At 29.2% G+C, this 12017-nt stretch overlaps 2 protein-coding genes across 10 annotated transcripts in view; both read right to left on the reverse strand.

The window, feature by feature from the left end:
* Nucleotides 1–6713, reverse strand: fest (wurstfest). Of its 2 annotated transcripts, none has more exons than XM_014424473.3 (6): nt 6555–6713; nt 5285–5461; nt 4232–4363; nt 3522–3646; nt 2871–3155; nt 1–548 (listed from the first exon to the last, which is right to left on the reverse strand). In XM_014424473.3, exons 1-6 carry the CDS (start codon nt 6591–6593, stop codon nt 323–325), a joined length of 984 nt encoding a protein of 327 aa, XP_014279959.1. In that variant the 5' UTR covers nt 6594–6713; the 3' UTR covers nt 1–322. The 2 variants fall into 2 exon arrangements, with proteins under 2 accessions (XP_014279959.1, XP_014279958.1); XM_014424472.2 differs by lacking the exon at nt 6555–6713 and adding an exon at nt 5620–5834.
* Nucleotides 6714–8851: 2138 nt separating this feature from the next.
* Nucleotides 8852–12017, reverse strand: part of LOC106683183 (uncharacterized) — a 16809-nt gene continuing 13643 nt past the window's right edge. For 6 of the 8 annotated variants that reach the window (XM_067049225.1, XM_067049228.1, XM_067049231.1 and 3 more), the window contains 4 exons: nt 10759–10968; nt 10465–10667; nt 9334–9467; nt 8852–9262 (listed from right to left, as the gene is read on the reverse strand). In XM_067049225.1, the coding sequence (XP_066905326.1) occupies nt 9136–9262; nt 9334–9467; nt 10465–10667; nt 10759–10968 (674 nt within the window). In that variant the 3' untranslated portion in view covers nt 8852–9135. Of the gene's footprint in view, nt 9263–9333; nt 9468–10464; nt 10668–10758; nt 10969–11042; nt 11195–11321; nt 11459–12017 lie in introns of those variants that run through there. The other 2 variants (XM_067049230.1, XM_067049227.1) reach the window with 2 other exon arrangements.

The following is a 12017-nucleotide window of genomic DNA, read 5'->3' on the forward strand; positions in this document are numbered from 1 at the left end:
TTGAGTTATGATTTGTTATGTATTAATTTACACAATAACTGGCAGAAAGTAAAATAAAATATTACTAAAGGAAACGCAGTTTATTCCATGTACATCTAACATACCCCATGAGATACACAATACACAAAGATGTGCCAAGTATTTCCAATCCAATAAATATTAAAAACTATCCCGATAATATATAATATACGGGCATATTTTCAGCCAGGAACCTAAAGTAATCTTCCATTATTTATAAAAAGAGTGGCAAACGACATCAGTCTTGTGTTTCGGGAGAGACAGTGATGGATACAGATAAAAAGCAAAAAAAAACTGCTCATTTTTAAAAGACTTTAAGCTGAGTTTTTTCATCAAATCCTGCCGAATGGCCAGCATTGCGAACAATGAAGCTGGAACCATCGAAGTGCATGCGCCTCTCGCCACGCCTCACGAAGAGGTGAGAGGTACTACCCATACTGGCCGTGCAGTGGAGGAATGGGGTTGTCATTGAAGCTGTGCCATTAGTTGGGGAGGTGCGCAGGTGATACTTGTTACTGTTTCGAGCAACCCTGCAAGACAAGCATTTTTAGATACAATAATATCAAACATTCATCTATAAATAGTAAAAAAATAATAACTAATAGATTAAATAAAATGACCAACTCTTGAAACAACCCACTAAGGACTTTGGGAAGCAGGAAAGGGTGGAGGTTTTTTATTTTCAATTTCACCATATAGTTCAAAGACGGCATAGGCTTTGGAAAATAAATGAATACAGCTAAAACCAAGGCTATTCTGATTGGTTCAAAACCATTATTGCCTAGTAACCTTTCTTGTTATCCACTTCTATAATTCAACAACATATTTATTTAGTTTCTTAACATCATAAAAAACTAGGAGTCACCTTTAGCCAACACTTAACAAGGAAGAGCTGTAACTCCCAAAAAATCATCTCAATCCTTAACTAGTTCCTATGATTCTGTGATTTCTTTTCCATCTTCTGGTGTCCTCCCTCATTCGTCTTCACTTTAAGTATGGAAGATTAGTGTATGGTGGATTGTCTGGTGAAGACGAGATAAGAATGAAAGATTGATGAACTACTTCATATGATTTACCCTTGGTATTCTCATACGTTCTCATATCTCTCACTGTTACTTTGAGCTAAGTTGGCTTTTTCCTAATATCTGAAAACAACATCTCCTTGGTACATTCTTATTCCAATCCTTAAGAATCAAAAAATGTTCTTAGATCATTCAACATCCTCATCCTTCGTTTATCCATCCACCTCTTAAATACAAGATATCAACCAACCAATTTGTATATCCTTTCCCATAGAACTGCTTTCTTTTAAAAATCATTCATCACTTGAGCTACCTCATTTTGGCATCATCCGTAACTTCTTTCATACATCAATTATATGTCCATAATTCTTGATTGTCACCCTTCTAAATATTTATAAATATCCATGAAAACTTGCATAAATGTGTAATTTTTATATATTTTTTTTCATCTCATTTTCTCATTTCATTTATATAATTATTATTCCCTTTCATTTATATAATTATTCTTGCCTTGCTTTTTAAACTTAATATAATAATGGAGCCAGTCAAATGCTACTCAAATTGTCCATATTGTTATTATTATAAAACTAAGAGTCCCAGAATAAAGATGGATTTTTCATTTATTCACTCATAAGTGCTTTTTAAGATAACACCTTATTAATCAATAATAATTTCTTGAAAAAATGAAATGAGGTAAATAAGAAGGTACTTCTATTCTACAAAAATTTGGTAAATTGAAATTAAAAAATTTTCCATATTCAGTTATTGAGATAACTCTTTCTTTAAAATAAATTTATTAGCATTAAAAACTAGCACGGGGTCATCAGGAACTTAATATTTCCTTCTCAAAGTTGAGGAGAATCCTTTAAAGATTAGAGTATCCCTTACTACAACAACACCAAAATAGCACACGAAATTTAAGGAAGAAACAATTATATATAGAATTAAATGTTTAAAAACCATTTTTCTTCTTTAACCATTTAACTTTATGGTGTGAGGAAGCCTTGATCCATTTCTTAAAATCTTCTCTATCTGTTGCCAACTTCTTGACTTAGCCAGGGGTAATTCTCATGCTCCTTGCCAGAATCAAAATGAGGTCCTCCTACTTATTCCTCAGTCGTTCGCATGGTCATTTCTCTAAGTCTTTGCTTCCCATATAATTTTTGGGAATAGTCGAACCACATTAATTCTTTTCTGTGTGTATTTTCTATAGGTGGTTCCTGTCCAGTCATTTCTTTCAGATTTCTCCCATATTTTAGAAATAATTGTAGACATAAACGGGATGCATTTTCCAATATCCTACTTTCAGTTTTGGGGTTCTTATTTTAACTCCATATTTATTTCAAAAATTATTCGCTAAAAAGCTCTTTGATTATTATTAAAAATATTATATACATTGTTAAAATGGTAAAATATAATAATGCAAAAGAAATAATTTAGTCATCCTACAGCAGGGTAACCATTAAATTACACTGTACACAGTTTCTATTCCTCATAAAGTTCATTATTTTTGTTGAATAATATACATACAGCCAATGTACATATTGGCTGACATGTTTCTGAATGAGAGGCTACATTCATCTTAATTCATGAAGTAAGGTAGAGGTAGCCCTATCTAGTAGGAAAGGTTGGAACCAAAGGCTGAAGCAACTCACTTTTTTCATCATAAGAGAGATTTTTCTTTACTCTAATCTTAATTTTTTTTAACATAAAATATTGAGAACTCTTACTTTCTGTACATGCCTTGGATTTAGAATTAATTCTAGAAAAATAATAAAAAGTTCTTTTAAATTTGTTAGTTAATTAAAATTAAAAACCGAGCTACTTTACCTGACGAGACCATCTGGTGCTTGTGAAATCCGGACATTATTAATAAGCCAATTCTCGACACCCTCTTCAGTCGTCCAATACTGAGCTCCATGAATAATATTAACTGCATCAATTGCAAAAGTCTGTCCATGCCTTGACTCTGAATAGAAAACACCCAATGAAAAATCCTGCATGAGATCGGAGAATGAATCTGTTGTAGTACGTGTACCAGCTGAATCCACGAGATATACAAGTGCACAGTTTTCCGAAGTGAAGCTGACACCTTTGTACCACATCTTAGCGTATCTATGACATAACTTTATTTAAAATACAATATACATAAAATACTACAACAATCAAAAAACTAATATAGGGAATGTTTGTTAAAATGAATAATAGAATCATTTGTATTAGATTATTTATTTTATTTGAAATTTCGACCCACAATGTAGGTCATAATACAGACTGTAAACAATGTGACATATGGTATGCATTTTGATAATAATAATAAATTACATTTTGGTCATACAAACTGAATTGAAATAGAGAAAAATAATATAATAAAATGAACTGTTGGTCATTAAATATTTTTTAATTCAAAGATCTTGTAATTTCAAAGAGTGGGTGGGTTTTTTGATAAAATAAAATTATAAAATAGATAGTTTTACGTACTTGTGATTTCCTCTTATGTCATGAGCCATGATTTCCACCCTGCTACCATACTGATGAACTCTACCATTCGGATGAAGGAGAGCACAAGCTGAACCTGTCGGGTTCATCGCTATAACAATGTTGTTCTGGAAAGAAAATTATTTTATGCTCTAAGATGGTTTGCTGAATAATTAACAAAACCAATCGCTACAGCACAAAAGAAGTAGCTGACTGATATTTAAGTGATTCACTTAGCACTTATCACTTTTTAGTATTGCAGGGGCACTTATAATTTTTTTTTTTAAATAAGGGAAACAATGTTAAAGACTTTTTTTTCTTCATTTTCATTAAAACTTCTAACAATTTATTATGAATTTCTTTGATTAGAATTAATTTTAGAATAATTTTTATGTTCTTTTTTTATGGGAAACTACTATCCTCTAATGAGTGCAACTTGACCTGGAGGGTAGATAAACTGGATATTTTGTAGGAGAGAAATGGCTTCCATTGGAGCTAGAGAAAAGGTAAAAAATTAAAATTATTATTTCTGGACTCTGCAATAATGTAGGAAACCACAAACAAAATATCATTTCATTATAAAATGGTCATGTAACAAATTATTTTTTTTCTGGATCACATAAAAGGAATTTAAGGATCTTTTTTTTAGAATTGAAGATAATACTAAGGAATTTCATAACTAAGAATTATAAATAATAAACTGAGACACAAACCTTAAAGTTTAGAAGTCGTACTGCACGATCTATAGTTAAGTCAACTCTCATTCTGTGAGCTAAACGTAGAGATATAGTTCCATGTGCGGTAGCAGTAGCTGTTCCAGGCAAACCGAGGTCACCCTCCATTTCCTAAAAATAAAAGCAGGACCATCCGAATCAAAATATTCCAAAAAAATCTATTAATAAAACTATAGTATACTCAAACAAATATTCTATAACAAATACAAGATACAACTTAAAGAATTCACCAACATAGACATGCAATGTTAATATTTGGAGGGGCAACCTTCTAGTATTTTGTATACAGTTTTTTTTTATATTCTTTATTGTTTTATGCAATTTTGTTGTTACCTACATTTTTACTATACTAGAAACATGTAAAATTCTATTTGTTTTAAATTTAGATTTAAAATTTTTTTTGTAATCTTCTTATTTTTATTAATTAATTATTATTACTTTATATATATATTTATTATTTATTAATACCAATTAAAACATAATAAAGCATTATATATGATAGAGTTTTTAAGATACAAAAATGTTCTATACTATAGTTTGGTATACGCTTAAAGAAGCATCTTTGTCATTTTTACCCTATTTTATTTTATTATTATTTAATTTTATTCTTTGCATTCAGAAATTTTATTTTATTCTATTTCTTTTCACTCACCTTGCATGCATACAATATGCTTTTTGCATATCCAATTTATGTAAAATATAAGCCTCTTCTGTAGGGCTTACTACAGAGGAGGAAAAAAAAAAATTAAATTAGTCAGAAAAGAATCAGGTAAACATGAATTCATGAACTTTAAGCTGGGTGGCAGTCTCACTTTGAAGGGTCTCCATGGCTTTCGCTTTGTTTGTTTTTAAAAGCTGTAGAGCCCCTTTAGAAATAGAATGTCACCCAACACTATTCATGCTATCTTGTTTACTTGATTTATCTTATTTTGTGGTCTATAGACTATAAATGTATTAAACAAATTATAATGACAGAGCTGAAAAAAATTCAATCAAATGGAATATGCAGTAATAAGTAATGAACAAACTTACCTGGAAAGCACTTGTATCCTCAGGAGTTGGGTTAAAGTATGGATAAACCTTATTTGAAGTTCTTGATGTAGTGCGCCATATTGGGGCTGCCAAAGCTGCAGCATTGCACAGAGGGCTAACTGGATTGCCAAAAAATGTTCCTGTTGTCCATGGCTCAGACAGGGGTGTGTCCAACAACTGTAACAATTAATTGCTATCAACTACTAACTTATAATAAATCATAAAGACAACAATCATTAAAATGTTAATCATAAATAAAGAAAATATGTATATATTGCATAAGAATCTATCATTAAAGTAATAAAACTAAGTTATCAAGCAATCAAAGAAGTAACCTCATAGTTATCATTAATAACTTCATGCACATTCAGGCTCGAACAATGTCTCGATCTACCCATGGGGTATATCACATTTTTTCCTTTATCCATAAGATTTGGAAGAGTGATTTCTTGAAGTACCAATTAGAATGAAAGTACATCAATATCAAATGAATAGAACCATTTAAATTGATAAAAAAAAGCTAAGTGGAGTCTCAATAAAAAATACTAATAACTAAACATACGCTGAAAATATGAAACAGCTTGTTATATATTAATCATATTTTTTTTTAATAAAAAAAGGTAATCACTATTTTACTGCTTTAATTAAAACAATGGTTTGTTTATCAAAAACTAGACAGTGAGTGTCAATAGAAAATTGTGTTTTAAACTTATTAATTAAAAAATTAAACAACTTTTTAAAAGTTAGTAGAAAATGTTTCATTATTTAATAATTTTATTATAACCTCATTAAAATAATGACTAGCTTATCATGTATTTATTAATTATATCTGTCACAATTCCAAATAAAATACATTTGTAAATTTACTGTGCTTGAACAGTTGGTAGATTAAAAGAGTACATAGAAAGCAAGTTTTGTAAGGTACTAGGGTTGGTAATTTTCCAGTAGATAAATATTTAAGAAATCTATAAACAGTATACACTTTTATCTGATTTTGTAGAACTAACTAAAAAATCCTTATTCAGCTCGCACTGTAATAAAATATGGCCTCTTTTAGATTTTTTAAAAATATTATTTAGCTATATGAACAGTCACAAAGGAAAAAAAAATGTAGCATTGTCTGTCTTTTTTTCCGAATACTATTTAGTTTTTCAAAATTTAAAAGAACTTTTTTGATCTACACTTTTAAAAAACTGGCAAATTCCAACATCGAAAACTAATTAATTAGCATTTGAAGGATAACTGATAGATGTTTACAAACTAATCAAACCTTTGAAAAAAATGACTCCCGCCTCCAAATTTTAGACATAATTAAACTCAACTTTCCTAACGCTTATATAAGTGGCAATTGAAGCTAAGGCATAAATATTTGATTTTCTTGAAAAATAAAAACATATGGTTTGATGTTGTCAGGCAAACTAATTTCCTCATTCTAAAGTAACTTTTTCATATGATTTCAAATAATCAAAATAGTTTCAGTAAAAGATCAGGATGGTTGAATAATCTTAAATGTTTGCTCAGTCCCAGTGATGAAATTTTTTGATATTTAAAAACATATTTATAAAATTCTATTGAATAAAATTTAAAAACTCCTATTATTATTTTAATTATTAATCATGATAAAATAAATCAATTTGAAGGGGATTAGTAGGAATATTGGAATATAGGAATCTCAAGATGGAAGAAAAGCCAAGAGATTGAAAAGTATCAATGAATAGACCATATCTTTCACTGTATAACCAACAACTATTAAAATAAATTGGTATTATTTAAACAAAATACTCAAATTCAATTTAAATTAATTCTTAAAATAGAGTGACACTCAAGTGCTTCGGCTTATTTCATGATAATATTTCAAATATTGAGTTATTATAAATATAAGTAAATAAATAAACATGTCTGTTGGTAGGTAACTGAAAAATAAACAAGGTCGCCTGTTCCAGATCCCACCATGTTGCTCATTGTCATTAAAAAACATGTGGTGTTCAGAATATGGTAGGAAGATTCCATACAAAAAGCCCCAAGTCCCTAAAATGCCAGTAAAAAACTAACTAATCAACGTTTAACGTAATTTTCATCAAGGGGACAGAAAACACTGATTCATGAATTATCAAAATGTTAACTAGTAAATTGTTTACTAATATTTTGGAGACTCAAGGCTTTGTATTTGGAATCTTCCAGTTGTATCCCAACAATTAATTTCAATCTCTTGTTGCATTTTCTTTTCTTTTATATTAATATGGTGGTCAGCAATAGATAACTTTTAACAACATTTATCTTGCTTCTCTAAACCATATTACTACATTTTTATTCAAACCTTTAGTTCAGTGGATCCAACCTGATTGTCTGACAACCATAGCTAATCCTCGAGAGCCTTGGGAATGGTCCATAGTGGGGTCAAGCAGGTGATGTAAAATGTTGCAGAATTAAAAAAAAATTTACTTATTTTATCCTCTATTGTAGAGAAGAACTTTCATAGAGATTTCAAGGTTTGAATTCTCCTGAATCCTGTTTTATCAGTATGGATTGACTCTGAATTCAGGAAAGGATGTAATTTGTAATTGAGGGATTGTTATCTAAAGGCAACCAACCTTTTCTAACCCTGGCGGGAGGGTCAATTTTTCATTCCATGTGATAACCAAGAAGTAAAATTCAACCCCAACTACCTCAGCTACAAACGGTCCCGCATTAAAGGAACCTAAAGAATATGCCCAAATGCTGAAATAAAAGGAATTTAAACAGAGCTGGATTAAGCAGTAAGTGAACTAAGCCGCTGAGCCGAGATAACAAAATTCCTTAGGATCTCCTTCTGTGGAATCTGTGTTCTGTGGTCTTAGGATATCCTAACTTGCTGAAGATTTTGGAAATGATCCGAAAGTTTCATAAAGAAACCCTCAACAAAGTAATCCAACAACCATTAAAAAAAAATTTAATTTATGCCTTCAACTGTTTGAGTTTTCTTTAATTTTTTCTTTTAGGGTGCCATAAATTTTGTTCTCTAAGAAACCCTAGTTGTTTTGATCCGCTCAAACTATCAAATGTTGTAAGGGTAATAAAAAGGGGACAGGAAGATGGGAACTTAGATGGGAGAGGAATATAATTATAGTATCTTTTTATAAAGATCTTGAACCTACCCTCCCCCCATGATTAGAATAGGATGGTTACATGCAGATAAGGCCCACCATGTATGTCAGAAATGAAAAAGAAATTCTACTGTGAACCCATCCTGTTCTTCAGGTTGTCCAAGTAATTTTTTTAACTTCTTTTACCTTTATAGTTAATATGAAACTCCTGACTTATTGTTGAAATAATAATTATAAGAAGTAGGGTATGCTAGTTTATTTTCTTGTGATATTGCATCTCCATCTTAATAATGTGGACAATAAGATTAGCTAGAATAATAGTATGTATAATAATTAGAAAACTCCACTATGACAAAAAATATTGAAAAAACAATATACTGATTAATTGAATCAGACATAAAAAATTCCATAAAGAATAGAACTTACTAACTGATAGTCATATATCGACTACATGACATTTATAAAATAAATTGTCTAGGACAAATAATTGTACACCAATTATCAATTTATTTTATTAGTAAAGTCTGTCAGCAAATATACATTTTTTAAAGTTATACATATATATACATATATAAATACAACTGTATACAAAATAAAATATACAAAAGTCTAACAAATTTTTTTTAAAGCATATGTTTGAAAACATGGAAGATGGAACTATCCATCAAGATTTAATATCAAAGGTATAAATGGTATGGCCAACTCTTATATTTTTAGTTCTAGCATAGATTTTTAAAAATTATAATATACACTTAATAATATAAAGATCTATTTCAGTCGGTAATTAAACCTATATTTGGAATCATTTAATATACTTAAAATAAAAAAACAATAAATTATGATGATAGCTCCTGTAAAGTTAGTAAGAAGTCTCTCAGCATCTGAACCTCCTTTCCTAGAAAGTATTATAAACAATTATTAACAAGATAAAATATAAAATTAATAATTTAATTATATAAAACATACTTCAATCCAGTAATGATTGCTCCTACTCCGAGCACAAAAGCTGAGATTCCAATTTTGACATGCCATGGCATCATAGCTTCTTTGTAAGAAAGTGAGATTTTCGGAGATAAATAAAACACAAGCCCAAGAATAAACTGAAAAATTAAATTAGAAAATGTTCATTATTTGGCTGTTTAATAAGGTAATCTAATATTTTAAAATAAAAGCATGTTAATTTGAGGTTAAAAAAAACAACTGAGAAATCTGCAAACTTCATTTTATTGGCTATTCAATAAGTTAATCTATTATTTTATAATAAAAATGTATTAATTTGAGGTTATCAGTTTTGAACTTCAGAAAATAACAGATCAGTAGAGAGTCAATAAGTTATTAGAAGAAAGTAATAAAAAATACTGTGAGATTGCTCGCAATGTTTTGGACTTGCCCAATATTTTAAAAATGTTTTGATATGGTATTTACAATGACGATCCACTATAGCCAGGGTCCCCGACAGATGAGCACTGTACCAGGACAACACGATACAGCGGCACACCTTTCACTTATTAATACATGTGTTTTATTTTTTGAACATTAATATGTTCATTATGGAAATATTATAACATATATTTGGAAACATACATATTTATATATTTGGCTACCAAGTCAGAGTATGATAAAAATACATGATATTATGTATTACTGCTTCTTATTGAACTCTTATTAAAATTTAGGCCCTGGGATTCTTCACCCCCTTGGTCCTTCATTTTCATGCACACAACAGCTTCATTTGGTAAATGATCTAAATGAGACTCATTTGATGTATGTTCCAAATGAGGTTATAGTCAGCACTGTCTTATCTTGAATATTTCACAATAAATAATATATATGGTATTTATTGTGAAATACCGAATATATTAGTAACTAGCTGATTGGAAAAAAAACCCTATAATTAATGAAGGCTTCTTACTTAGTTTATCATTAATTACAGTTGTACATTAATTATTGTAAATAATCTGTCTAAATTAATTTTATGTAACAAATTTGCAATTTCCTCGATTAAGAAAAAAGTTATCAGGTTTTTACCACACCATCATTATTCATTATTTGTCCAATTTATTTTATTTAAAACATAAAATTAGTAAAATCTCAAACCTGAACCACCAGGAGTCCAATGGTGAATATTCCTATCCAGCTGTGAAGAGATTGAAAATGTGCTTTCCCTTGAATATCTCTTTCATCAATTACAAAAAATAGACCGAGAACAGCACAAAAAATGACTGCTCCATTTGTTCCTAAATGAATATATTTCAATTTTTGTTTTGACAATGATGGCATCAATCGAAAAGCTGTTAGTGCTGTAATGAGAAAAAATATATACAAAGAATACTCTAAAATCAGTTGGATTTATCTTATTTTCTTTATAAGTGAATATTGATTGATACTTGCAATTAGCAAAGAAATAAGTGAATCCCAGCACCATGAAAATATGATGCCAATTAAATTCCAGTTTTGGGTAACTTCTGCCACCGAAACCATTTTTAAATTCAAATATATGAACTAGAGTCAGGCATACAATGAGAGAACCAATGAACTGAGTGGCCCAAAAGTAATATTTTCTCACATTTTCAACAGATAACAGTCCCATATTTGGTTTACCTGAAAAAATATATATAAATTAATTCAAGATAACTGAATCAATTTTGAATTAATACTAATAATACATTACAGACTTTTTTTTCTATACATTTTTGGTGTAATAGTATTGAGAAACAAGATATATCAGTTAAGATAAGGAAAATCAGCACATGATTTTAAGTGCTTATTGAATTTTCTATGGGTTAGCTGATATTTATCAATTTAGCTGGTGCATAAATCTTGTTAATAAATATTAAGTTAAATTCCAATGGAGTGTATAACGAATTTCAAAATGTATGTAAGTGTTTTCAAAGTACATTTGACTATAGATATTTCAGACATTTTAAATTATAATGTAATCAAAGTAAAATTACCAAAACTGGTGCACCATGAACAGACAAAGTTTCACTATATTCATTTTGTCATAGTTTTGATAAAAATCTCTTATCTTGTTTAACATTTATTGTCGATTAGGTAACAGAGATTAATGTAATTTCCAAGAAGAAGAAACCTAATTGTCAACATTTAAGTTCACTATCCTCAAAAGGTGCTAAACCAATAAAAAATAAGTCAGAGTTTGGGATTTTAAAATTATTTTTGAAAAAAAATCATAAATAAACAAAACTTATGTAAATTATTCAGTTAATGTATATACTAAATAAACAAATACTAATTTATTAATCTGAGAATATTTAATTGGATATGAAAAATCACTCATTGTATTACTCAATAAAACTAAACTATTCAATGTCATTATTTATGATTTAGCAAAAAATTTAAATGTGATATATGATATATTAAATTTATGCTCTGTATTAAATATATGCTACAATTTGGCTAATTTAAAATATATATATTTCTTATTTATACTTTGTATATTAATTAGTTCTGGGATGCAGCTGTTCATCTACTTTTTTTAACTATTTATATTCTTCTAAACTCACCTAGTCCACCTATTTTTTTCAAATCATTATTCATATGTTTACACGGACTGCTACAATTTATTTTATAACTTTATAATTCTCTCTCTCTCTCTCTCTCTCTCTCTCTCTCTCTCTCTCTCTCTCTCT

Source organism: Halyomorpha halys, unplaced genomic scaffold (assembly GCF_000696795.3).
Source record: "Halyomorpha halys isolate HHAL.00 unplaced genomic scaffold, Hhal_1.1 Scaffold472.1, whole genome shotgun sequence".
In the NCBI taxonomy this organism is placed as follows: Eukaryota; Metazoa; Arthropoda; class Insecta; order Hemiptera; family Pentatomidae; genus Halyomorpha; species Halyomorpha halys.